We start from the raw sequence: 27,609 nt of genomic DNA, 5'->3' as shown, positions 1-27,609 counted from the left end.
TGGTTTACAATGTGGTGCCAGTCTTTGCTGTATAGCAGAGTGATTCAGTTTTACACATGCATACCTTCTGTTTTAAATATTCTTTTCCGTTATGGTTTATCATAGGATATTGAGTATAGTTCCCCGTGCTGTATGGTAGGACCTTCTTGTTTCTCCATTCTAAATGTAGTCGTTTGCATCTAAAACCCCACATTCCCAGTCCTCCCCCTCCCCTTTGGTAACCGCAAGTCTGTTCTCTGTCTTTGAGTCTGCTTCTGTCCTGTAGATAAGTTCATGTGTGCTGTACTTTATTTTTTTATAATTTTATTTTATGTATTTTTGGCTGCAGTGGGTCTTCGTTGCTGCGGGTGGCCTTTTCCAGTTGGGGCGAGTGGGGACTACTTGCTGGTTGGGATTCGTGGGCTTCTCTCTGCAGTGGCTCCTTGTGGAGTTTGGGCTCAGTGGTTGTGCACGGGCTTAGTTGCTCGGAGGCATGTAGAATCTTCCTGTACCAGGAATTGAGCCTGTGTCTCCTGCACTTGGTTAGTGGATTCTTAACCACCGGACCACCAGGGAAGCCCTGTGCCATTATTTTAAATTCTGCATGTAAGTGATGTCATGATTTTTGTCTTTCTCCATCTGATTTACTTCACTTAGGGTGATAACCTCTAGTTGCGTCCATGTTGCTGCAGGCGGCGTTATTTTGTTCTTTTTTGTGGTTGAGTGGTATCGCATTGTGTATAGGTGCCGCGTGTGTTTTACCCAGTCCTCTGTTGATGGCAGGTTGCTTCCCTGTCTTGGCTGTTGTGAAGAGTGCTGCGGTCTATGTTCATAGAGTGTGTGTGTCATTTTGAATTACGCTTTGTCTGGGTTTATGCCTAGGAGTGGGATTGGTAGCTCTGTTTTGTTTTCTGAGGAACCTCTGTACTGTAGTCCATAGTAGTTGCACCAGTTTTCATCTCCACAGTAGTGTAGGCGGGTTCTCTTTTCTCCCCACCTTTTCTAGAATTTATATGCTTTTTGATGGCTGTTCTGACTGCTGTCAGGTGTTATTTCATTATAGTTTTTATTTGCATTTCTCTTAATAATTAGGGATGTTGAGCATCTTTTCATGTGCATTTGGGTTTTTATTCCTTTTAATTATTTTTCTCTGGTTGTGGCAAGTGGGTGCTACTCTTTGTCTCAGGGCTTCTTGTTGTGGGGGGTTCTCTTGTTGCGGAGCATGGGCTTTGGAGTTGCTCTGAGGCATGTTCCCTGACCAGGGATAAAACCCGTGTTGCCTGCATTGGCAGGTGGATTCTTAACCACTGGGCCACCAGGGAAGTCCTTGCATTCAGATTTCTTACTATGGGTTGAAATACTGGGAATTTTCAGATTGACATTCTTTTGGTGACTCTGATTTCACACTTCCTCTTTGGTGGGCGCTTGCACAATGATGGAGGTGGAGCACAGCTCTGGTATCCCTGAAGGCAGTACATGTGGCTTCAGGGAGGTGTCTGTCCTCCGTTGTCTTACAGTTTTCCCTGGAACAAAACTCAGTTTTCCTCCATTAGCTCTGCTGAAGCTCCCCGCATCGAGGTCACCAGCTCTCCTCCCTGGCAGCTCAGCCCAGTGATCACCATCTCCTGCGGGAAACACTTCACTGGACTTCAAGGCCACCTCCCTGGTGGCTCTCGCTCGCTGAGTCACCTCTCGCATGGGCCTCGGTGCCGTCTGGGCCACTTCCCTCTCTGCCCCTGCACCTGGGAGGTAACCGTGAGGCCTGTGCTTTCTGTACCGGTTCTACATCTTCAGCGCAGTCTGTGAAGGAGCTTGTCTACCTGACATCTTGACCGGAATGCCTGATGATAATCTCACACTTCATAAGTTCCACATGAGTCTCTTTGTTTTTCTGTGTTGACCTAGTTTTTCTTACTGAAGTGTAGTTGATGTGTGTTATATGTTACAGGTGGACAGTACAGTGATTCCGTTTTTAAAGGTTGTCTTCCATTTATAGTTACTGTAGAATATTTGCTATATTCCCTGTGTTGTGCCCTGTATCATTATAGCTTATTTGACACCAAGAGAGTTTGTCCCTTTTACTCCCTCCGTGTTTACTGCACACCCCAACCCCACCCCTTGTAGATGAGTCTCTTGATTCCCCCCCCTCACAATCTCACCAGGCAGCCTGTGTTGTAACTGGCACCACCATTGACCCGGCGCTTTGGCGCCATCTGTGATTCTTCCTTCCTTCCTGCTTGTAGCTCACCAGCAAGCTGTACTGAGCCTGCCGTGGCAATATGTCCACGTCACAGCCGTCTGGCCCTCCTGCCCTGTTGTGGTCCAGGCTCCCGTGCTTCTTGCCTAGGCGCCTGTGGTTATTTCCTCCCAGGGGTGCCTGTTCCCTCATTCCCTAGGGAAGGCGCTCCCGCCCACCTGCCATCTCAGGCCCGCCTCCACCTGCAGCCCCAGCTCCTCTCTCTGTCAGTGGCTCCAAGAGCATTGCCTTCTCCAGCCTTGTCCCGGCTCTTCTCTCCGAAGTCTTTCTGCCTCCGTTTGGTCTTTGATCCTCTTTCTCTGCAGGTTTGATAAAACAATCTGTTATCAAAAGGAGCACTTAGAGGAGACAAAATTTCCAGTCTTGTATTAGCTCATTTTACAGTCCATTTACTTAGTTAACTTCAGTCTAAATTTAGTTAATCGTGACTATGCATAAAACTTTCCTCAGGGTTCCTCCTCGTAATCTCTCATCACTTTTTGTATCCAGCCTGTCTTTCATTTTTCATCTAAATAAGATTAACCAGCTCATTTATTTTTTACCAACATGTAATTTCATTTCTCATATCTTCTTTACTGAAAACATTCATTGTATCTCTTACTGTATTTTGAAAAGTTACTGTGTTGTTTCTCATAGCTTTAATTACATGTTTAAATTAGAATCCTCAACTCTTAAAACATTAATTTTAGTGAAACTAAGAAGTAAACAATTAGGTTCTATCTTTACATTGGCATTTTATAAATTGGTGAGCTTAAACATCAGTGATAATTTTTTAAAACATTTGTTTTCTTGATGTGTGTGTTGGTTCCTCAGTCGTGTCTGACTCTTTGCAACTCCGTGGACTGTAGCCCACCAGGCTCCTCTGTCGGTGGAATTCTCCAGGCAAGAATACTGGAGTGGGTTGCCATTTCCTTCTCTAGGTGGTCGTCCCGACCCAGGGATGGAACCCAGCTCTCTTGCATTGCAGGCAGATTATTTACCATCTGACACCCTGTTTTCTTATACAGAACATCTTAGGTGATACCAAACATTTTCATTAATATTTTCTATACTTTTAATTCTTTTTTTTTTAGTAATTGATGACTTAGTACCTTAGTATCTTTTAGGTAAACTTTCATCACATAGCTTAAATTTTAGAATCTTAAGTTACCAAACATCTGGAAAGATCACGTTAAGTAGACATTTCTAAAATAATACTTTAAAGCTTTTGTCCCAAAATTTTTATCTCATTTACCTTGAAGTTTCATCATGTCCAGTTATTTTCTTGCAAGAGATTAGTGAGGTCTTATTTATTAAACCTAAATACAATAAAAGATTGTACTTAATTTAGATGACTCTCTTGTTCTGCAGTCTCTCAGCTGTGTCCAACTCTGCGAGCCCATGGGCTTCAGTGCTCCAGTCTTCCCTGTCCTTCACTGTCACCCGGAGTTTGCTCAGACTTATGTCCATTGAGTCAGTGATGCGATCCAACGATCTCATCCACTGTTGCCCCCTTTTCCTCCAGTGAGTCAGCTCTTTGCATCCGGTGGCCAAAGTATTGGAGCTTCAGCATCAGTCCTTCCAGTGAATATTCAGGGTTGATTTCCTCTAGGAGTGATGGTTTCATCTCCTTGCTGTCCATGGGACTCTCAAAAGTCTTGTCCAGCACTACAGTTGAAAAGCATCAATTCTTCAACACTCGGCCTTCTTTATGGTCCAACTCTCAACATCCATACATGACTACTGGCAAAACCATAGCTATGACTACGTGGATCTTTGTCACCATAGTTGATGTCTTTGCTTTTTAATACACTAGGTTCATCATAGCTTTTCTTCCAAGGAGCAAATGTCTTTTCATTTCATGGCTGCAGACACCATCACAGTGATTTTGGAGCCCAAGAAGATAAAGTCTGTCAGTGTTTCCATTTTTTTCCCCCCATCTATTTGCCATGAAGTGATGGGACCAGACGCCATGATGATCGTTTTTTGAATGTTGAGTTTTAAGCCAACTTTTTCACTCTCCTCTTTCACCTTCATCAAGAGGTTCTTTAGTTCTCTTCCTTTTCTGCCATTAGGGTGTCATCTACATATCTGAGGTTATTGATATTTCTCCGTGCAGTGTTGATTCCAGCTTGTGCTTCATCAGCTGGCATTTCACATGATGTACTCTGCATCAGTTCAGTTCAGTCGCTCAGTCGTGTCTGACTCTTTGCGACCCCATGAATTGCAGCACGCCAGGCCTCCCTGTCCATCACCAACTCCTGGAGTTCACTCAAACTCATGTCCATCGAGTTGGTGATGCCATCCAGCCATCTCAGCCTCTGTCGTCCCCTTCTCTTCCTGCCCCCAATCCCTCCCAGCATCAGAGTCTTTTCCAATGAGTCAACTCTTCGCATGAGGTGGCCAAAGTACTGGAGTTTCACCTTTAGCATCATTCCTTCCAGAGAACACTCAGGACTGATCTCCTTTAGAATGCACTGATTGGATCTCCTTGTAGTCCAAAGGACACTCAAGAGTCTTCTCCAGCCCCACAGCTCAAAAGCATCAATTCTTCGGCGCTCAGCTTTCTTCACAGTCCAACTCTCACATTCATACGTGATCACAGGAAAAACCATAGCCTTGACTAGACGGACCTTTGTTGGCAAAGTAATGTCTCTGCTTTTTAATATGCTGTCTAGGTTGGTCATAACTTTCCTTCCAAGGAGTAAGCGTCTTTCAATTTCATGGCTGCACTCACCATCTGCAGTGATTTTGGAGCCCCCCAAAATAAAGTCTGACACTGTTTCCACATCTATTTGCCATGAAGTGATGGGACCAGATGCCATGATCTTAGTTTTCTGAATGTTGAGCTTTAAGCCAACTTTTTCACTCTCTTTCACTTTCATCAAGAGGCTTTTTAGTTCCTCTTCACTTTCTGCCATAAGGGTGGCATATCTGAGGTTATTGAAATTTCTCGCAGTAATCTTGATTCCAGCTTGTGCTTCTTCCAGCCCAGCGTTTCTCATGATGTACTCTGCATAAAAGTTAAATAAGCAGGGTGACAATATACAGCTTTAGTGTACTCCTTTTCCTATTTGGAACCAGTCTGTTGTTCCATGTCCAGTTCTAACTGTTGCTTCCTGACCTGCATATAGGTTTCTCAAGAGGCCGGTCAGGTGGTCTGGTATTCCCATCTCTTTCAGAATTTTCCACAGTTTATTGTGATCCACAGAGTCAAAGGCTTTGGCATAGTCAGTAAAGCAGAAATAGATGTTTTTCTGGAACTCTCTTGCTTTTTCCATGATCCAGCGGATGTTGGCAATTTGATCTCTGGTTCCTCTGCTTTTTCTAAATCCAGTTTGTACAACTGGAAATTTTCAGTTCGAGTACTGTTGAAGTACTGTTGAAGCCTAGCTTGGAGAATTTTTAGTGTTACTAAAAATGCTAGCATATGAAATGACTGCAGTTGTGTAGTAGTTTGAACACACTTTGACATTGCCCCTTTCTGGGATTTGAATGAAAGCTGACCTTTTCCAGTCCTGTTGGCACTGCTGAGTTTTCCAAGTTTGCTGGCATGTTGAGTGTAGCACTTTAATAGCATCATCATTTTTTAGGATTTGAAATAGCTCAGCTGAAATTCCATCACCTCCAGTAGCTTTGTTCATAGTGATGCTTCCTAAGGCCCACTTGCATTCCAGGATGTCTGACTCTAGGTGAGTGATCACACCATCGTGGTTATCCGGGTCATTAAGACCTTTTCTATGCAGTTTCTTCTGTATGTTCTTGCCACTTCTTCTTAATGATGATTCTTAATGACGTCTTTATTAATTTAGATCCACAAACTTAAACATTAGTCTCAGATGTCAACTTAATATTGAATATTTCCCAGTTCATGTGAACCTGAAAATCGTCTTGGCTAGTTTTCTTTAAATGTAGACACTTTTTATTAAAATTAAGTACCACTGCTTATAAGTCCTGTTCTAATAATATCTTTTAAAAGTAGAGGCATCATCTGTGTGTATACAGACATAAACTATAGAGATCTCATGGCTTTACCAAGTATTACAGTATAAACTTACTGGTTAACAAACAGTTGGAATACCTTAAAGTTGCTTGTTTACATGATTAAGTCATACTATCTGTAAGATTTCGCTGAGGGAACATTCTCAGAAATTTAGATTTAAAACTGCCACTTTTTTTTTCTTTATTTCCCAGTCGTGCCTGCTTAATTGGGCTTAGTCTCAGCTCCTTGAGGCCTGTATTCATATTATGGTTTAGACATTTGCAAGACAAAAGGCAGTTGATTAGTTATTTTAAAAGATGGTTTTGTCGCCTGAAGTTACTAAAATCAGTGGCAGGATTTTTATCAAACTGAAATGTAATTTACGAAGTTCTATGTTATAAGGCATTTAGCAAAGACCTTTCTGAGTTTATAAATTAAACCAAAGGAAAACCACTTAAAAAAAATTAACCCTTGCATGTTAGTTCCCAGTTTACTTATTTTGTATCACTCAGGTAACTATTAGTTTTCTCAGTAGGTTTAGTTAATATTTTCTTAGGGGCAATCTATATGCCCTGTTTATCCCACAGTGTAATTAAATAGGAGCTTTGACTACGTTATATAAAGCCCATTGAAATATACCAACTTAAATACATTTTTTGGGGCTTCCCTCCTAGCTCAGCTGGTAAAGAATCTGCCTGCAATGCAGGAGACCTGGGATTTGATCCCTGGGTTGGGAAGATTCCCTGGAGAAGGAAATGGCAACCTACTCCTGTATTCTTGCCTGGAGAATCCTATGGACAGAGGAACCTGGCGGGCTACAGTCCTTGTTTTCTAAGAGTTGGACACAACTGAGTGACTTTCACTAGTAATACATACATTTTCATCGAGTCTATGGACTTGAGTTTGAGCAAGCTTTGGGAGTTGGTGATGGACAGGGAGGCCTGGTGTGTTGCAGTCCATGGGGTCGCAAAGAGTTGGACACGACCAAGCGACTGAACTGAACCGAGTGACTGAACTGAACTGATATTTATCTAAATTGTGCCAGCTTCTATACCTTTAACTTAAGTTTTATCAGTATCTAATCAACAAGTTTTTGTCTTAGGGGAGAGTTTAGAAGGCTTTTTCTTTCTATTCCCTGTCTATTTTACCTACTTTAATGTAAAAGGCTCTGGGTAAAAGGCATATATGTCTGTTTTATTTATCCCATTTTAAATAACCATCCAAAGAACTTTTTATTCATTTGACATAACTCCTTTTAAAAAAGAATTTTTTTTTACCTCATCGAAATAATAACTAGACCTTCCCCTACTTCCGTTCAGTTCAGTCTCTCAGTCGTGTCCGACTCTTTGCGACCCTATTAACTGCAGCACGCCAGGCCTCCCTGTCCATCACCAACTCCTGGAGTCCACTCAAAGTCACGTCCATCGAGTCCGTATTGCCATCCAGCCATCTCAGCCTATGTTGTCCTCTCCTCCTGCCCCCAATCCCTCCCAGCATCAGAGTCTTTTCCAGTGAGTCAACTCTTCGCATGAGGTGGCCAAGGTACTGGAGTTTCAGCTTTAGCATCATTCCTTCCAAAGAACACCCAGGACTGATGTCCTTTAGAAGGGACTGGTTGGATCTCCTTGCAGTCCAAGGGACTCTCAAGAGTCTTCTCCAACACCACAGTTCAAAAGCATCAATTCTTCGGCGCTCAGCTTTTCTTCACGGTCCAACTCTCACATCCATACATGACCACTGGAAAAACCATAGCCTTGACTAGACGGACCGTTGTTGGCAAAGTAATATCTCTGCTTTTTAATATACTATCTAGGTTGGTCATAAGACCTCCCCCCAACCCTCCTGTTTTTTTGTTGATATTCTTAATCGCTTTTATTAGCATTTGTAGGGCTTCCCTGGTAGCTCAGCGGGTAAGAATCCATCTGCAATGCAGGAATGAAAGTGAAAGTCGCATAGTTTTGTCCTACTCTTTAAGACCCCATGTCTGCCACATTGCAGCTTGATTTTTTACCAACCGAGCTATCAGGGAATCCCGCAATACAGGAGACCCTGGTTCAATTCCTAAGTCAGGAAGATCCCCTGGAGAAGGAATAGGCTACCCACTCCAGTAATCTTGCCTAGAGAATCCCCATGGACAGAGGAGCCTGGCAGGCCATAGTCCATGGGGTCACAAAGTTTCCAACATGACTGAGCGACTGACACTCTGTCTGGCCTGTCTATAAGGGAAGCATGGTTGGCCTGCGGAGTTGGTTGCCAGATTGTGATTTGTGTGTGTGAAGCCAGCTTTTAATTTTTAACTGCATACGTATTAAAGAGCCCCCTCAGTGGCTCAGCTGGTGAAGAAACTGCCTGCAATGTGAGAGACCTGGGTTGGGAAGATCCCCTGGAGAAGGCAAAAGCTATCCACTCCAGTATTCTGGCCTGAAGAATTCCATGGAGTGTATAGTCGATGGGGTCACAAAGAGTCGGACACAACTGAGTGACTTTCACTTTTTGATATTTAGGATGGGATTTAATTTGTCCAGTTAACTAGGTACTTGCAAGTCTGAGCTCCGTTCCTTATGTCTTTCTACAGTTGAGGCACCTCGGTGTCTTTCAGCCAAACCCTGGGTATTTCTTGGTAAAAACTGAGCCTGCCCCCACCTGTGCCTTTCTCCTGGGTGGGAATTCTCTCAGGATCTTCCAACCAAGCTCCACCCAGTATCTAGACCCTGGGTGGGTATTTCCAGGTGTCTTCTCATCCCCACAGAATTTAGCATGCAGAATTTAGCATGGAAAAATGGAAACCTCTGGGCTTACTGAATTCATCCCTTTCATATGCACCTCAGCTGCCTGTTTCCTTGCATCACCCCCTCCCCCCAGCAGTCACGGTGGGGAGGCGGCAGCGTCTGAGGTTTAGGGAGCCCTCATTCACATTCAGAGGCTAGAAATCGCTGATGGCTATGACATTTCTTGGTTATTGATACGAAAGGAGGTATTTTCATTTCACAGAATAAAATTTCAAACAGCATTAAGAAGAAAATAAAGATCATTTATAATCATACCAAGAATTCTTATTTATTTTTTGGTGTGTTTTTCTAGGTTTGTTTTGCCCACTGCCGTTTACATTTTAGCAAGCAAGTTAGGGATCACACTGTACTTTGTAACCTGATTTATTTTTTTTTAATTGTAGTATATGGGGAAGCACCTTTTTTCTAGTTGAAAGGAGTCTTGTAAGAGCAAATTAATTTCTCTTGTAAACGTGATTTATCTTTTTCTCAGGAAATATATTCCCTCAGTTTTAAACAAAGCAAATCCATTATCAAATTCATGTACTTTCAGTTGACATAACTAACTTCATCCCAGGAGTATATTGCTTCAGATCAAAACTTGGTTTCTAATTACTTGAGGAAATGCTCTAACAAATAAGTGAAAACAACCTAATTAGGAGCAGTCTAATTTTTTACAATACAGAGATTAAATGTAAGTATGGAACACAGGCTGAAATGATAGCAAAATCTATCTCTGGCTGATAGGCTTTATGGGGGATTTATATTTTATTTGTGCTTTTCTGGATTTTTTTTTAATTACTTTCTAATATTACGTGAATAATATAGAAAGTCAAAGAATATTACAACTTAATTTAAAAACAGCAATTTCAAAATAAAAAAACATCATTTTCTTTTTTTTTAAACATCATTTTCTTTACCCCACTTGTTCCTAGTCATTTTCAACGCTTAACCAATTTCTTCCGATATTTCTAAATAGCGTAAAATTATTATTTTTTAATTTAGTTTTAGAATCTAGTGGCTTGGAAGTAAGGGTTTATCACAGATTTGAGATGTGCACATTATGAATACAATATAATCGCGTTAACTGCTGAGCCAAGTAACAGGGCTATAAGTTATAGTTTCTTCTGTGTACAACCTTTGTTTTCCTCCAAAGCCAGTAGGTGACTGGATTTGCTATGTTTTTGTTCTTGATTTTTAATTGGAAAGTAATTACAGTATCGTGCTGATTTCTGCCGTCCATTCACATGGGATCAGCCACAGGTGTACACATGTCCCCCGCCCCCCTGCCTCCCTCCCACCTCCGTCACCTGTTTTTTATGAATATGGCAAATCCTTCTAACTGGGCTGCTTGCTTTGCTCCAGATCCCCTTCCTCTCAGTCTCTTCTGGGGCTCTCATGTGTGAGTGGAGGCAGTGGAGTATAACCGTGCGGATCCAGTCCAGGCGGGGTGGCCCAGCCTTCCGCTGGTGAACGTAAGGCAGTGTTCAGAGCTGACTCCTCGGGGTGGATTTTGCACTGACATTGCAGGTCAGTCAGCACATCTCAAGGTTGTTGATGAATACTGCACGATTGCTTTAGAAAGGACTGTATTAATTTACATTTTCTGATTCTGTTAATGTATTTCCCTTGTGACTTTGGTCAAATCTCTATTTTTAATCCTCAGAATGGGATTAAGAGTAATACTTTATCTTGGGACTGTTAAAAGAATTAAACGAGTTAATACACCTAAAGCACTTAGGACAGTATGTACTAATGCATACTAGGTACTCAGAAAGTGTTAAGCCTTATCCTTTTAAAAATAATTTCATTTATTTTCGTCCCTGCTGGTTCTTTGTTGCCGCGCAGGCTTTTCTCTAGTTTCGGCGAGTGGGCGCTAGCTACTCTTTGTTGCAGTCCACAGACTTCTCATTGCAGTGGCTTCTCTTGTTGGGGAGCTCGGCTCTAGGCACATGGGTGCGATAGTTGCGGCTCCTGGGCACTGAAGCACAGGCGTAATAGTTGTGGCGAATGAGCTTAGTTGCTCTACAGCATGCGGGAGCCTCCCGGACCAGGGATTGAACCCATGTCACCCACGTTGGCAGACGGACTCTCAACCACTGAACCGCAGGGGAAGGCCTCCCGTTTGGTTTTTCCCTTAATTTTCACATGAATTTTAGATCATTTTGTCAGGTTCCCAAAGTGCTTTTAGACTGAATTTTAAGATACTAGTTTGGGGAGATTGCCATCTGAATAAGTTAACGTTTGACTGCTAACAGCAAAAAAAATTCAACTAAATTGAGTTAAATAGTGAGGACACTATTATGTGCCTGGCAGTTCAGCCAAGGGTGCTCTTCCCACTCCCCTTGCTGACATTCTCAGTGTGCTGGCTTTCTCCTCGCACTTCCCTTGCAGGTGAAAAGTGACTGTCAGGTCCCAGGAATCTCGCCCAGAAACAGCACCGTCCAGAGGAAAAGGGAGACTCCTCGGATGTTTCTCTTAGAGGCCAGGTTGTCTCTGCTGGAATCTTTCCCTACCGCTGGGGGTTTACCCTTACTCCTTTTGGCTGGGGTGGGTCATGTGGCATTTCTAACCCAGTACTTGGCAAACCAAAGGGGTTACCATGATTGGTTAAAACTGGCCAGGATCCATTCCTGACAGTGTTCAGAATCCCTCTTCTCGAATCATGTGAGAGAGGGGCTCCTGACACGAATGAAGGGCATCCCTGCTGGCAGAAGTCACTCTGGGTGCGTCCTCCCACTCAGGGCTGTGGGCTGCTTTCTGCACAGATGGGATGCTGTTCTGTCACATCTGATTCTCAGTGGACACCTTACTAAACTGTTTGGTTTCAGTTGATATTCACACTATTTCCAGATACAGAATTAACTACTTGGGAAGTCATAGTTCTACTCCTGTGTCCTTACTCCCCGCCTTGTTAAATTTAGTTCATTGGCCATAGTCTCAGAGTGTTAAGTAACAGCAGTGCTGGACAGTTTTGTCTTCAGTCTAATTTGGTGTCAAACTGCATGAGTAGATGTCCTGTATCATGCTTGCTAGTACTGCTGCGTAATATTTAATGCTGATATTTTATTTAGACATTTGCATTTGTTTTCTCATGTGAGATCTATAGTTGATTTCCTGAGCTTGTCATCACAGGATTGTATTAATGTAATAAAATGAGTTGGCATGTTCTCTGTGTTTCCTGGAATAGGTATGCGGCATTACACGGAGTGACCTAGTCCTTGGAAGTTGTAGGATCTGTGAAACCGTGTGGGTCAGATCTCCTTTAGTTATTTTCTCGCACCCTTTTTTCTTCCTTCCTTGGTTCCGTACGCATTTAAGGTGGTTCTATTTTCTTGAGTTGCTTTCAGTACCAGGGACAGTATCAATAACATAAATAAATATCTGTTGAGTAAGTGAAGGCATGGATGAAGGAATTTTATAATTTTTTTTTCTGTATTTTCCTGGAAGAAATTTTCTTAGGAATTATATTTATAAAGCTTAACAATATTCTGTTATGTATTCAAGATCATATTCCTTCCCCAGATTTTCATATTTTAAGTAAAACATTTCTGGAAAGTTGGAGTATTTCTAGTGGCATTTGGTTTCATGAATGCTTCGAATTGAGCCAGGTTGGAATTCTGGCTTCTCCACTTAGAACAGCAGTGGGACCTTGCGCATAGAAATGACGGGAGAGCCTTCCTCGTGGAGTTGTTGTGGAGGGTGAGATGCTCTAGCACTGTGGCCTGGGCTCACAGGGACTATCAGAGAGTTTGTTAACCTGTCAATTAAGTGGTTTAGCTCTTCTGTGTTATGTTTACCCCTCTGAGTTACGAAGGACTTTCCTATTTTATATGTGTTTCTTTTTAGTTTTTGTCAGTTTTGTTGACCTTGTCAAAGAGCCAACTTTTGGTTTCATTTTCTCTCTAATTTTGTTTTTTACCTCATTTGTTTCCATTCTAATCTTTTCTGCTTGCCATGGGTTTATTTTGCTCTTTTTCTGGTTTCTTAGGTAGAGGATTAGGTTGTTGATTTAAGATTTTTTTTTAATTGTAGTATAATTGCTCTATAATGTGGTTTCTGCTGTACATCAATGCTAATCAATCATATATACATATACACACACATATATATACATATACACACATATACATACATATATACACACACATGTATACATATATGTACACATATACACACACACACTCTTGAGTCTGCTTCCCGAGACCTTTCTTTTTTAATGTAGCCATTTACAACTAAAAATGTTCCTCTATTAGGTTAGCTGCATCCCATGAATTTTGGTGTGATGTGTTTTTATTTTCATGCATCTCAGAATATTTTCTAATTTTTCTTGTGATTTCTTCTGAGATCTCTTGGATGTTTTGGAGAGTGTTGATTAATCTACATGTATTTGTGAATGTCCGAAATTTCCTTTTGTTGATTTTTAGGTTTGTTCCATTGTGATCAGAAAACGTGCTTTGTATGATTTCAGTCCTTTTACATTTTATCGAGATTTGTTTCATGGCCTTGGTACATGGTTTATCCAGGCTTCCCTGGTGGCTCAGTGGCAAAGAATCCTGCTAATGCAGGAGACACGGAAGACAAGAGTTTGTTGATTCGTGGGTTGGGAAGATCCCTTGGAGAAGGGAATGGCAATCCACTCTAGTATTCTTACCTGGAGAGTCCCATGGACAGAAGAGTCCACGGGGCTGCAAAGAGTCGGACAGGACTGAGCAGCTAAACAACAACAACATGATTTATCTGGGGGTGTTGCGTGTGCGTTTGAGGGGAGGTGCACTCTGTAGATGTGTGTCGGGTTTAGTTGGTTTATAGTGTTCTTCAGGCTTCTGTACCCTTGCTGACATTGTGTAGCTGTAGACAATGTTTATGTTTTTGTGATTTTTTTCTTTATATATCTATGCTGTTTAGAGTCCCAGATTTTATACACACACACACACACACACACACAGAGCTTCATTATGAATTATCCTTTCATCAGAAAAGTGATTCTTTTTTGTCCTATGTAAGGTATTTGTCACAGATTTTAGTTTCACATTGTTGACTATATCTTACTCTCAAGATTTGAGTCATTTTGTTTTCAGTATGTTTGGGGTGTTGAGGCTGTGCTGGGTCTTCCTTGGTGCAAGGGCATTTCTCTAGCTGGGAGGCTACTCTTTCGGTACGTGGACGTCTCACTGTGTGGCTTCTCGTGTGGAGCACTGGCTCTAGGTGTGAGGGGTCAGTAGTTGCGACTTGTGGGCTTTAGAGCAAGGGCTCAGTGGTTGTGACCCATGGACTTAGTTGCCTGTGGCATGTGGGATCTTTCTGGACCAGGGATCGAACCTGTGTTCCCTGAATTGGTAGCTCAATTCTTAGCCACCAGGGCTTCCCTCAGTATGTCTTTTGTAGAAGTCTGTGTTTGGTTTTTTTTTTTTTAACCTAATCTGAGTATTGTTGCCTTGTGATAATAAAACCTACTTAAATCTAGAATTGAAAGTAATATTTGGTCTAAATTTTTGCGTTAAAAGCTTTCCAATTTTGTTATTTCTTGTGTTTTCAAGTCCCTCTTAAAGGGTTGTTTTCCTCACTAAACCTCCTTTTATATTTTGGAAGGAAGGCACATAATATGGTTCTTAGTTCTGTTAAGAGCAACCTAAAATTTCTTCAAGATGTATTTGACTCAGAAAAAAATTTTTTATTTTCGGTTTCCTGTGTAAGACGAGATGACTACAGTGTAATAAATCTGCTACTTTTCCCTAGTTCTCTGCGATCTGGAATTTTGCATCTGGTGGGATTTTTCTGCAGAGAATGCGGAAGCCAACTTATTCACCTTCTTTTGTAAATAACCTGTTTTCTCCTGCCTGGTTACTTTGTAGGCGTCGGAAGCTCTTTAGCATAATAAAGTTAGGGGTTGGTCTCTGAATTCTGCCTGGTCTTTGGTGAACCTATTTGGGTTTTTTGGGACGTGCTGGGCCTCATTGCTGCTTGTGGGCTCGATCTAGTTGCTGTGGGCAGGGGCTACTCAGTAGTTGCGGTGCTCAGGCCTCTCTTGTACATGGGCTCCAAGTTGCCCCGAGGCATGTGGGATCTTAGTTCCCAGACCAGGGATGGAACTGGGGTCCCTTGCATCAGCAGGTGGATTCCTATCCTCTGGACCACCAGGATAGTCCCGGCCTACCTCTTTTCTCTGTTCTATAGTATATAAATATATTGTCTCCTCGTATCCACTGTGTATTCTGTATTACTGAGTTATCCAGAAAAGTAAGTACTGTACTTTTCTTCTTTTTAAAGATTTTAAGCAAAAATAGCGGAAACTTTAATAGATACCTGTATGCTTTCCCCTTAGCTTTGGCAAGTCTTAGGTACTGTTCATTCGGGTTTTTCATCCCATCTTACAGAAAAGCCTGAACAGACTTTTCAGCTAAGCCAGTATTTTACTTACATGTGCTTCAGATGATGGTCTGGGGGGCTAGGGGGAATTTAAACCCCTTGGGTACTTCTCCTTGATGTAACTATAATCCTGAATTTGGTTTTGGTGTTTATGATTCTTTTGCCTGTTTATTATACTTGAATACATCAGTAAACTATGGGACTAAAATGTTCTTAAACTTTATATGAACAGTGTCTTACTGTATAATTGTTTCTGCAGTTTATTTCTTCACTCATCATATTGCTGAGCTTTATCCACGTTGATACTTAAAATATGTTATTTTTTGCAAAAAGGCCCTATTTGCTTGTCACGCTGCATGTCTGTTCGGAAGAGGGGGTCGGGGTGGCCGGGGGGGGTTCGCCTTTTTTCCATCCTCTAGAGGAGAGATGCAGGCTAGTGGAGGCCCTGATACTCCACTGTGGGCACGTGCTCACTTGGCCTGTCGGTGGACATGGAGGTCCTGCCTCTCATGCTGTGGGAGTAATGCTGGGACCTGTGTCTCTGCGCACATGCCCGGCTGTTCCCCAGGGGCGTACTGAGGAGTGGGACTGCTGGCCTGCACACACTAGACATTACCAAATGCTGAGCAGTGTGCTTTTACCACTTTGTGTTTTCATCAGCAATGTGTTGGCATTCTTATTGCGCTGTATTTCATTTAAAATTTTCCCTTATTCTTTGAAGGGTGTTTTTCTTTTCTTCCTCAGTGATTTGTAAATAATTCTTAATATATTTAAGCATCCTTTTTTTTTTTTTTTTGAAGCATCTATTTTGTTGGTTACATTCTCTCTTGGTGGTCTTGTCTTTTCACTTTAGGGCATTTGACAGATTGGAGAATCTTTTGGTATTTTCCTTTATGGCTTGTGCTTTCTGAGTCTTGTTTAATAAAATCCTCCACTTTCTAAGGTCAGAAAAACAGTCTCTTCTAAAGACTTGGCTTCCACCTGGCACCTTCTGGTGATTCTTTGGTTGTTACAGCTGGGGTTGGACATCTAATGGGTATCTAAGTAAATCTAAGTTAAACACTGTAATTCACAGAAATTATCTGTCAAAATATCAATAGCCAAAAGTGACACTGTTTGGAAACCATGATCTCCACACATCATCTTTGACAGTGGTTAGGTGTCCAGATACCTGCAAAGTGATTGAAAAATTAGAGAATACCAGTTTGTCATGATGGGTCGTGTGTACGGACCTCAGAGATAAATTTTGCTATTTTTCTTTTTCTCTTTTCCTAATGGAGCTTAATAATAATTCTTTGATGCTCCATATAACCAGGAATCAACAACAATCCAGAGGAAACCAAGTAACATGCTAATAATCCACAAGTAAATAAGTACTTGGTTCTTTTCCACTGAGTCTTTGGTTGCCTGGAATTTGTCTTTACTGTGGTGTGAGGTAATGGCTGTTATGTTTTCCTCCCCCAGACTGGGTTTTAACTCAGGGCTGTTTTATTAGTGAGTCCCTTTCTCGCTGGTGTGTAATGACACCTCTGTGTTGAGCTTCCCGAGATTCACGTCCTGCTCCTGTGACTTCCGTGGGTAAAATTCATGTTTGGTGTTACCGTGCCTCCTGTGTATAGTTCATACCTTCTTTTTTCTCTTTCGTTCACTCAACCAGTCAGGAAACACTGGGATGCACTTTAGATACAGCTGTAAGTAAAACCTGGTCGGTTTCTAGTGGAGGAAAAACACAGCAAACACCCACTGAAGTGGTTGCATATGTGAAGATGGCTGAAGAATGGGGGTGTAAGCTGAGGGATGAGGACTAGAGGGGCCGGCGCAGGGCTCGTAGGTGGAGCCCCTGACCTCTGAGGAAGAGTTCCAGTGGGGGTCACTCAGTTATCTTCAGGGGAAGCCTCCTCTAACCATCCTTTGATTCCCACCTGAGCTGTCTCCATGCTTACATACTCGGGGTTATAGACGCTTCAGTGGCTTTGAGAAATGAGTCTCTGGCCTGGCTTTGTTCTTCCAGGCTCTCAGGTCCAAGCTGGAAGGGATGGCTCGGATTTAGACATCAAATGGAGCATGGTGGGGTGGGGGTGTCTGTGATGGGTTTCCATGTGGTCCCTGTCCCCCTGTAGCCTCTGGGGTCATCCTGGCTTTATAGGGAGTTCAGATCTACTTCTGTGTCCTGTGTGAGATGAAGAACCCAATTCTGGATTCAGAGACACTCAGGCCACCACACAACCGGCGAGAACTGGGCCCTGCTTCATGCTCTCCCTTTGGGTTTTAGCTTGTTTGTAATTGCTGGCCCTCAGGATTTCCCTCTCAGGAGCTCAGCTGTGCAGGTAAAAAGGTATGTGTTATGAATTATCTAATATTTGAAGCAGAAGGGTTTTCAGATTATCTGTCATATTACTGGAACCAAAACTCCTTCCACTGGCACCATTAGTGGTCTTGGAAAGCACCAAGGTAATTAGATGATGAGATGCAGCCTCGCAGGTCAAGGACGTTCCTGGAGCATGAGCAGCAAATGCCTTTAGCTTCAAAGACCCTGTAGCCTCTCCCAGATTATTATTGCTGGGTACCTGTGCTCGAGTTCTTCCAAATCAAAGATGCTCTTCTCACTGATGGAGACTCTGCATTTATGCAAGCCTGATTTGGTGCACAGATATAGTAAGTACACTGAGTCATTCTCAGCATTCCTGGAATAAAAGCTGCTTGGTGCATTTGAAAATTCAGGTTGCTTGTATTTTAACTAAAGATTTCTGTGGTGAATCTTTTTCATAGACTGATTTTAGGTTACCTCATCTTTTTCTCCTAGGAATGATTTGTGATAAAGAATTACTTACAATTAAAGTCTGAGGAGATAAATACACTTCCCTCCCCTCAGATTCGAATAGCCCTTTGGGGGCAGCGGTTTCTCCGCTGTCAGTAGGTTTCTTTGGTGTGTGACTTCTAGTGGTGTTTGTTTATATTGGTATTTCAAAGAAGCATGCTTTAATTGTTATTAGAGAAAGGAACTCTGGTACTTTACTAAGGTACGAACTTAGCAGTGTGCTGATGGTCTCACTACGGAGTCTTTATTTCTCCCTTGGTCCTATATTTAGAGCTGTGTGTTAAAAAACTTTATGTTACAGTGATTAGAATGTACTGTGAATTTAAAATATATTTTCTTAATGAAATATTAACAGGTAAAACTTACCTCATCAGTTAATTCCTTCTAAAAAGCTTTACTATCTTTACCACCATTGTAGTTGAATTACTGTTACTGATATCAGGGGTAATAATTTTCCACTAGAATTACTTGTCATTTTATTCTTGTATTTTTGAGTTACAGTATTGAACATATATTCTCCTTTTAAAGTATACAGAGTATACTTTTTTAATGTAGAAATATTTACAGAGAATTAGCATGTGTTCCAGTAATGAGTCAGCAGTCATTTTTGAAACAGTTTTCAGAACTGGAGTACTGGACACATTATTTTGTGATAGTTTCAATACACAGTAAACATCCTTGTCTTGTTCTCTAGGAGTGCAGATTTTAGTGTCTGTAGGTGTTGTGACTCTTCCGGTCACCTTGGGCCTGTGTCAGTACCTGGGGGGCACAGAGCTTCTCTGCCTGGGCCTTTCTCCACGCTGTTGTCTCACAATACTGTGGATCTTAAACTGCTAATTTTACAAGCTTTTTGCTCAGCATTTAAAGAGTGCGCCTAATGAGATCTATTTTTATTGCTTCAGAAAAATGGTATCTTAAGTGATATTTGGTGCCATCTTATGTTTTGCTTCTGTGTATTGGTTATATTTATCCATAAATTTATATGTGCTTTTTGTTTAAAAATAGTTTAAAATTTGCACGGTGATCTATTTAAAACTTGGTTTGGTTTTTATCATTTGCTTTTCATATATAACTAGGTTAGAGTAAGAACTTTGGGTTTTTACTAGAAGGAAAGTTTTATTTTCACTTTTACCTTCTGAGATTATTTTTATAGATACTTTATTTGCATTTTTTATTTAAACTATCCCCTCAATAACTGATCATATGGTTATTTGGCAACATCGTCGTCTCTAAAGTCTATGCACCATTTAAACTTGGAAGATACGGAAGTTGTTATTTCAGTGTGGTGATCCCTTTGTTGGTAAACAGACCTGTCTGAACCCCTTCACTTGGGCATCCGGTAATCGTGCTCTGTGAGGTTATCCGAGGGACCCTCTGAGTCCTCCGTGTGAATATTCCCCTCTGCTGAGCTGTCTCTGCAGTGTCCTTTCTGCCAGCTCACCACCACTTGAGTGCTGTTTGTGTCGTGGCTCCATGGCCTTTACTTGGCCGACTGCTGTTAGCTGCTGGTCCACAGCCCTGTTGTCTGGCTCTTCTTTTTCAGACATGGTATGTTGGAAGCTGCCATACATTGCAGCCTTTATTACTGTTCTTCAAAAAATAGATTAGCTGTTCTTTAAATTGGGTTATGACGCTTCATCCCAGGATGCTGAGTGTTCTCTGGTTCCTTTCTGTGTGCTGTTTTCATATCAGAAAATTTTATTGGCCCTAGGCTTTATGTTAGAGTTTATCAGAATAAGAGTTTATCTTCACCTGGTTCATGCTAGATAGTATTAGTTTCAAACTAAAAATAATACTGTTTTAATGTATTTGTGGACTCAATCTTAAAAAGTATGGAAAGGTTCATTACTTATATTACAGTAATTGTGACTTATAAGAAATATCTATTTGGTCATTCAGATGATGAAAATGTCTCATACATTGGTCTTTGTTCATCATAGTTCCTGCCTCAGAACTCCCCAGATCCTTCAAATTTTCTTTGGTGTGGAGTGTGATTTAGCTTAAAGCACAGGGGCTGGTGGCCAGTAGAGCCAACCATGTGGTTGGAGGGTTGGAGCCTTCAGTCTTACCCCTGACTGGGATGGAAGGTGACTCAGTTGCCAGCGCTTTATTAAAGACGCCACCATCAACACCCCAGAGGATGGGGCTTGGGGCTCTTCTGGAGGGGGCACAGGGACCGTGGCACCTGCAGAGACGGGAAGCCCCTCCCTCCCACCTCACCTGTTCCTGAGTTGTATCCTTATAGAAACAGGTGATCTGTGAGCCACCCTAGCAACCTGAGGGGAGGGGTCCTGGGAACCTCTCATCCCCGGGTGACACCCTGGACCAGTGTCTGGAGTTGGGTGGGGGGTTACCTGGGGAGTCTCTGGGTAGGTGGTGTCAGGGGAGTTAAATTCTTGGATACACCTACTTGTTGGTTTGGCAAATCCCCCCTTCCCAACACACACTTGAGTCCAAGAGCCAGTGTAGATGTTAATCACCTTGTGTATAAGTATGGGTCAGGAGGACTGGTTTAGTGACTGTGTTCAGAGCACTTGCCCCCCCTTCTGGTTGTTGTTCGTTGCACCCAGCACTGCTCACGCTTCCTTCTCAGCTGATGACAAGGCCAACACACGGCTCCTTCTGGGCATGTGTCTGGACACCTACGCGCGCTACCTGCTCTTCTCCCAGCACCCATCTCAGGCACAGAGGATGTATGAAAAAGCTCTGCGGATTTCTGAGGAAATACTTGGAGAAAGACACCCACAGGTAAGGGGGGACAGCAGGCGTCTAAGACGAAGATTTCAGAATCCAGAATAGGAAATGGGGACAGACCCTCGGCAGAGGGCCCTGATGCATCCACTCCCCCCCGCCCCGTTTTAGGAAGGGTCTGAGGCTGCCAGGGAGGTACTAGATCTGCCCAGAGGTCTTCGAGAGCACTGGTTTGCCATAGGACGGGTCACATCCTGTCACTACTTTTTGCTGTGTTTATTTGCTGCTGCTTTTTTGACAAATTAATAAGTAATATTCATCTTGCTACCTGGTTTCCAGGTTTGTATCATTTTCCAGAGGGTCAGACTGCTGCTGTGCAGTGTAGATGATAAATGCACCTGACTTACAGAGGCTGACACCTGACCCCCAAGGGGCACCACTAGGAAAGACAGCCCTTCAGGGCATCCACAGAACACCAGACACTAGGGCTATGGAAAGTGAAGAGTTGCTCAGTCATGTCTGACTCTTTGCAAACCCCATGGACAAGTCTATGGAATTCTTCAGGCCAGAATACTAGAGTGGGATGCCATTCCCTCTCCAGGGGATCTTCTACCCAGGGATTGAACCCAGGTCTCCTGCACTGCAGGTGGATTCTTTACCAGCTGAGCCACCAGGGAAGCCCAAGAGTACTGGCGTGGGTAGCTGTTGTCTTCTCCAGCGAATCTTCGTTTGCAAGCAGCAGCTGTTTTCTCCCGTGTAGACCATCGTGCTGCTGAATGACCTGGCCACTACCTTGGACACACAGGGCCTCATTGACGAGGCCTGTGTTCACGCACAGAGGGCATCAGACCTGGCGAGGCAGGTGGAACACCCTGAACTGCACGTGCTGCTCAGCAATCTGGCTGCAGTCCTGACGCACAGAGGTGCGGGGTGCCCATCAGTGGGTCGGGAACCTGGGTGGTGGGCTGAGGGTGGGCAGTGAGGCCATGGTCCTTTGTTTCTGGAGTGCTCCGCAGGCTCCTCCTCTTTGGCATGTGGACAGCTCGATGTGTCCTCATGAAGCTCTGCCCTCTGCTCAGAAACCTGCAGGGACAGGTCCCTTACCCGAATCTCCGTCAGGGAAGGGCTCCCTGAGGTCCGGGTATCCCATGGTCATAGCTTATTTCACACCAGGTCTCACACCGTGAACTAAAGCTGTCCCATCGCACTTGCTTTCTCTTCAGAACGTTTCAGAATCATGATGAAACATGCATTTTCTCCCTTCTCTCGGGCTGTTCCAGAACTGTACGCACAAGCAGAAGAGACCTATAGGGAAGCACTGAGGCAAGCGGAGCTGAAGAGAGATGAGGCTTCTGTGCAGCACATCAGGGAAGAGCTGGCCGAGCTGGCAAGAAAAAGCAGACCTTTGTCATGACTACCAATACCTCTGTTCCAGTCCTGGCGGCTCCCAATAATTGGGCACTTGGAATTAGTAATGTCCCCTTTAGATTATACATAAAAGTGGACTGCGTGTTTTTGTACGTTTCTGGTTGTAGATGTGAAAAAAGGAAGAAAAGGAATGACAATTCCTACGGTCCATCCCTTCTGAGCATGCACCCCTCTGGACTAAGTCACAGGGTAGAGTTGTCTGAGGGCTGCCAAGTCCCCTGATTCAGAGAGGAACCCTGGGGGTGACGTACTGACAGTAATGGGGCCATAGAGGAAGCACTGCCTGGACCCCAGCCCTGAGTCTTGCGTTTTGCTTCTCAGTCTCCCCGTGGGGGTCTTTGGACTCTTTCCGCCCTGGGAGAAGGTCAGTGTGGCCTAACCTGGATGGTGTGTCGAGAGCGCCGTCCCTACCCTGGGGCAGTCCTGCAGTCCCTCTGGTGTGGGGGTGGGGAGGATGAACTAGTGCCTTTGGCTCCTGTGTACACAAGAAGGATCCCTTCCTAATAAACCAGGAGACACCATGACAGTATTGTATGGATTCAATACTGAAGTCTTTCTTTTGAGTTTCTCATAAAAAGTCATTGACTCTTTAGAATTAAAAATACAGGAATTAGGCTCAAATCAGAATCTTCCATTAGAATAATCTATTTTGCTGATGTAAGCATCTTCTCATTGTCTCACAAGGTTAATAATTCCTTTAATCAAGTTTCAGTGCAACCTGGTTATAACTACTCACCTTCAGCATCTAGTGCGCGTTTACCTTTTCACAGCTGCATGAGTTGCTGAGAGGGAGGTGTTCTTTGCTTCACACGTTTTACCGAGGAATTTCTCCCCCTCAGTGACACGGTCGAGCCTGTCAGTACATTCCCTGCACTGAGGCCCCAGAGCAAGGAGGACTAACCACCACTGACTGGGCTGAAGTCAGAGGTCAACTGCCCAGGCATGGTGCCCTGACCACCCCACCCGAAGCTTATTTTGAGCTCACTTACATGTGGGTGCCGCCATAGGCCTCAAGAGTTGTTGGCTAGCATTCCTGTCCTTGTTGCTTTTTTAAAACAACATTGGCAAAATATTGAACCTGCATCCACACCTTTTTATTAAACAGGGACTAGATGCCAAGGGATGGGAGGAGTCTCAGTCACTACAAAGGAGGCCTCTCCTCCTCCAGCTGTCAGACAGCTGCTCTCTCTAGAGGCTTGAGGACTTCTATTGAAAAACTCAGGTCTAGTTTGGAGTCTGTAAAGTCCAAGTGTTTATCATCTTGAGAGACCTCTTTCCTTTCTAAACAAACACCTCCCCAAACCATTAGCATCCGTGCGCTGCAGAAGGATGCGCCAGTGCTATGCTTGAGTGTATGAAAAAAATTTAATTCAACAAGAAATTACTAATGAAGATTAAGACTGGTCCTCCAGTACCAGTCTTCTAAATTATTTGCTCCTTGAGATTCGGTGAAATGAAAACATTTGATGACAAACACTTGCCCACAAGGAATCGAAGTGAAAATATAAGCACAAGGCAGCATGCAGCGGAAGGGCCGTCTGCTTCTCCTAAAGCCCAGGAGGACACATAGCCGAGAGGGTCCGTACCATGTGTCATCTTCCAACTTGGCCAGTGACACATCAGCTAACCTGAGACACCAAAGCCTTCAGTCACAATCATCTACTGTAGCTATGGACTGGTGGACAGGGCAGTCAGATTTATTTGCAAACCAAAAGCTTTGCTGCATCAAATGCAGGCAAATACCCAAGGTGGGGTTCATTACCAGTGTGCGTAACAGCGAGGTACGTACACCTCAAATAAGCCTTTAAAGTGTTAGAAACTGAACTAGAACAATATCCATGCAGTACTATGTTTTCAGTGCTTCAAATTTTAAAAAAAAGCCTGCCCTGGAAATTTACAATATGGCAGAATTTTGTTTCTCCTTTAGACCCTAATACGTTAATGTACAGATTTTATGGCAGTGTCTGTTAAAAATCTAAACATCTCCACAAGATTTTAAACATCACCAGGAATCTGAGCTTAGAGGAGACAAAATTGGATAAAAGTACAATGCCCGTGACAGCCAACACCATGGAACTGGGCTGTATGACGTTGTTTGGAAGGCAAGGGTTAAAAAGGTAGACGAGAGATTTTTTAAAAATCACCCCCAAGTTGATGTGCTGATTGAACATAAGTACACCAGATACTACAGCGAGGGGAACACTGCAAAAAAGGTCCTCTATTTACAGAGTGATTAGAGACATCATGGTTTCTTTACAAACAGATGTAAGAACAGGAATTAGCCACTTTTTAAAAACTCTACATGTCGACCCTCCACTATTACTATAATCCACAGAACTGCCTGTATCAAGGCAGTCTTTTCCAAACCTCATTTGACCCCAAAATGAATCTCCATCGTCTCTTTACCGTCCATGGTCCAGGCTCTCCAGAAAAGTCTCTGGGCACAAATCCTAGGCGGGCAGGCATCGGGCCTGCAGTTAGAAAGGAAGCCATCAGAAACTGGAGCCCCCCAACCCTGGGACCCCTGCCCACAGGTCAGTCGTCGCTATCAGACAGCGTCTCGTACTGTGCGGACAGCAGCGGGGCCGGCTCCCGCTCCCATATCCTGCTCGGCTGGTGCGGGGCAGCCGGGTTGGCTGAGGTGGGAGTGCAGGCGACGGGTGCGGGGGGTGTGCTGCTGAGCATCCGCATGGTCAGGGGGTTGTAGGGGAACTGTGTCGAGCCTGCGGAGAGAGGTGAGCACATCTGAGCAGGGTGCGGGGTGGGGGCAGAACAGACCTCCCCGCTGTACCGTTCCCAAGCAACCAACCGTCCAGAAGGACACAAAGCCAGTGAGCACTTGAGGCTGGGCTGCTGCTGAATCCAAGTGGAACTCCTGGATTTTTGGCTCAAACTAAGACTCTGGTAACACAGGAGGAAGCAGGAAGTTCGGGGACAAGGGCCCAGCTGGTCAGGGGCAGGCTGCGGAGGGGGACACACAAGCCTCACAACAGCACTGCACCTTCTGCCAATGCCTAGATCGTGTCATTGTCTCCAGGAAGCCACCTACAATCTAAGAAATGCTAAAACCAGAGCACACACCACAGCATCAAAGAGACAAGAAGAAACAGTCATTGGTCTAGGAAGTTTTCAAACCAGTAAGCCCCCACTCTGCATGTGGTGGGAGAAACTATAAAGTGATTAAGTGTACCTTAAATTATGTTTTATAATACCAATAAGAAATTTGTAACTAAAGGAGGGGCACAGTTCAGATTTTTTCATTGATGTATTTGTGGAGTTAATTCCTCTGAAAAGCACGATGAAACTCTAAAATCCACAGCAACTATCCCAGTTATAGTGGAAGTGTTCAGTCACGTCTGACTCTTTGTGACCCCATAGACTATAGCCCACCAGTCTCTGTCCACGGCATTCTCCAGGCAAGAGTACTGGTGTAGGTAACCATTCCCTTCTCCAAGGGATATTCCCGACCCAGAGATTGGTCTGAGCCACCAGGGAAGCCCTCCATTATTATCATGGTTATTCGTAATTTTTAAAAGGTTACAAAATGGGGACTTCCCTGGTGGACCAGTGGTTAAGAACCTGCTTCCAATGCAGGGGACTCAGATTTGATCCCTGGCCAGGGAACAATGATGCCACAGGTCAACCAAGCCTGTGCAGCCCAACTATACTGAGCACAGGCAACAGCTAGACAGGCTGCTGCACTGCAATAGGAAGCCCTTGCACAGCAGTAAGAACGACGTCCAAGCACCACAACCAAGACCCAGTGCAGCTTATAGTCATAAAAGGGCAAACGTTAAAAATATCCTAGACTTTTGTTTTTGTCTGTAAAAGACGGCCTACAGAGGGGTGCTGGGTTTCTTCCGTGTTTGGTTTTGGTTCCCATTAACTCCTAAGAACTTTCTCTGAGGACATCTGTGCAGAAGGTGTGGGAGAGCTGAAGCCACAGGCCCCAGCCGTGCCACCTGGGTCAGGTGCCGCCACTGGCTCTCCACAGGTGCAAGGGGCCTGAGGGCAGCTGTGCTCACAGCTCTTCCTCTCTGCTAGTAATCAAACATTCTTAAAAATTTTCAGATTATGTAAATTCAGTTTCTATTAAGAACAGTGGAACCCTTTAACCATACCATAATGGAAAGCATTTTTTAGCAGAACACCTGATTTTAGGAGCAGCACTAACCAAGGCCTTGGCGTCAGCTCATGCGGACCTGCACCCTGGCAGCAGCCCCTCACCTGTCGAGGAAGGTCTGTCCTCCCAGGCCCAGCCCGGCGTCTGCCTGTGATAGTCCCCTTCTGAGTGCACGGAGGAGACCGATGAGGGCCGCTCCGCTCCCAGGTAGCCCTGCCCCGGGACAGGCGATTTCGATTTCCTGCTGTTAGCCTTGCTGAGCAGCTTTGGTTTGCAAACTCCTCCTGAAAGTGGAATAAACTGTCATTACTGACACACAGTAGTCACATTCACAAACTGAAAGTGCACCCCAGTGCTGCTGACCATCTGCTGCAAGAGAAAGCAGGATGGGAGCATGAAGAATCCAGACCCTGGTAAACATACAAGAGAGAGCCAGAACTTGGAGCAACTAAAGTCAAAGGGGGTATGTCCGTACTCATGCCATAAACTCAGAAACGTAACCAAGAAACTAACATTTCTGAAACATCATTTCTTTCTTAGCCTTGGAGCACAAAACTGCTAAGAAGCTGAAAACTAACTGACAAAAGTCTTAAATCCTCACTATCCTGCCCTCATCAATCTACAGAAGAGTGAAGAGCAGAAGGAGAAAATCTGCACAAGAGAAGCCCCTTCAAGCTGTTGGACATCAGCTGGCCAGGGCAAGTCAAGGAAGCCCTTTCTGCCTCTCCAGGCTGTTTAGTTGGTTTGCAGGACTGGGAAGCTCTCACACAGAACATTAATTAAAAGGATCTCAGAAGAGATCAGAGCCCAGGTCAGCAGCCCCAGCAGAATGGTTTCACCCTGCCCCCAGTCCTTGGGGTACAGAAAAAAGGGAGAAAAAGCATTTTCTACCCCTCTATCTGGAGAGAGAAGAAATCCAAGTCCTTGGTGATGAGGACAATATAACACAACAGAAAATGGGGGTGGGGTGTACTTCAAACACTGGGGGAAAACTTCACAATACATGAAGGCCATTTACAAACGAAGCTCAAAGAAGAGATCACCAAAATGAATGAGGCTTATGAAAAGGCTTATTAGGAAGTCAAGCCATGAAGGAAAAGGAAACACTGGTGCAAAGGAGAAATTTGAGAGTGAAAGCAACAGAAAAAGGATCAAGACGATTAAAACAATGAGAAGGTAACAGAGTACAAAGACTATCCAGTGAAAAGGCTACTT

General features: G+C 43.7%; 2 protein-coding genes across 4 annotated transcripts in view; one reads left to right on the top strand and one right to left on the bottom strand.

Moving 5' to 3' along the window:
• The window catches only part of TTC19 (tetratricopeptide repeat domain 19), a 28,414-nt gene extending 5,633 nt beyond the window's left edge, over positions 1-22,781 (top strand). For 2 of the 3 annotated variants that reach the window (XM_068976825.1, XM_068976826.1), the window contains 3 exons: positions 20,746-20,900; positions 21,604-21,766; positions 22,067-22,781. In XM_068976825.1, coding sequence (XP_068832926.1) covers positions 20,746-20,900; positions 21,604-21,766; positions 22,067-22,257 — 509 coding nt within the window. In that variant the 3' untranslated portion in view covers positions 22,258-22,781. The remainder of the gene's footprint in view (positions 1-20,745; positions 20,901-21,603; positions 21,767-22,066) is intronic. The other variant, XM_068976827.1, reaches the window with a different exon arrangement.
• Positions 22,782-23,287: 506 nt separating this feature from the next.
• Positions 23,288-27,609, bottom strand: part of NCOR1 (nuclear receptor corepressor 1) — a 113,944-nt gene continuing 109,622 nt past the window's right edge. The window contains exons 45-46 of the mRNA XM_068979138.1: positions 26,499-26,678; positions 23,288-24,994 (exon numbers count right to left, since the gene is read on the bottom strand). Of these exons, the coding sequence (XP_068835239.1) occupies positions 24,807-24,994; positions 26,499-26,678 (368 nt within the window). The 3' untranslated portion in view covers positions 23,288-24,806. The remainder of the gene's footprint in view (positions 24,995-26,498; positions 26,679-27,609) is intronic.

The sequence above is a fragment of the Capricornis sumatraensis genome, chromosome 8 (assembly GCF_032405125.1).
Source record: "Capricornis sumatraensis isolate serow.1 chromosome 8, serow.2, whole genome shotgun sequence".
Taxonomy (NCBI): domain Eukaryota; kingdom Metazoa; phylum Chordata; class Mammalia; order Artiodactyla; family Bovidae; genus Capricornis; species Capricornis sumatraensis.
The sequence above is the reverse complement of the archived record's forward strand: the minus strand, read 5'-3'. Positions and strand labels throughout refer to the sequence as shown.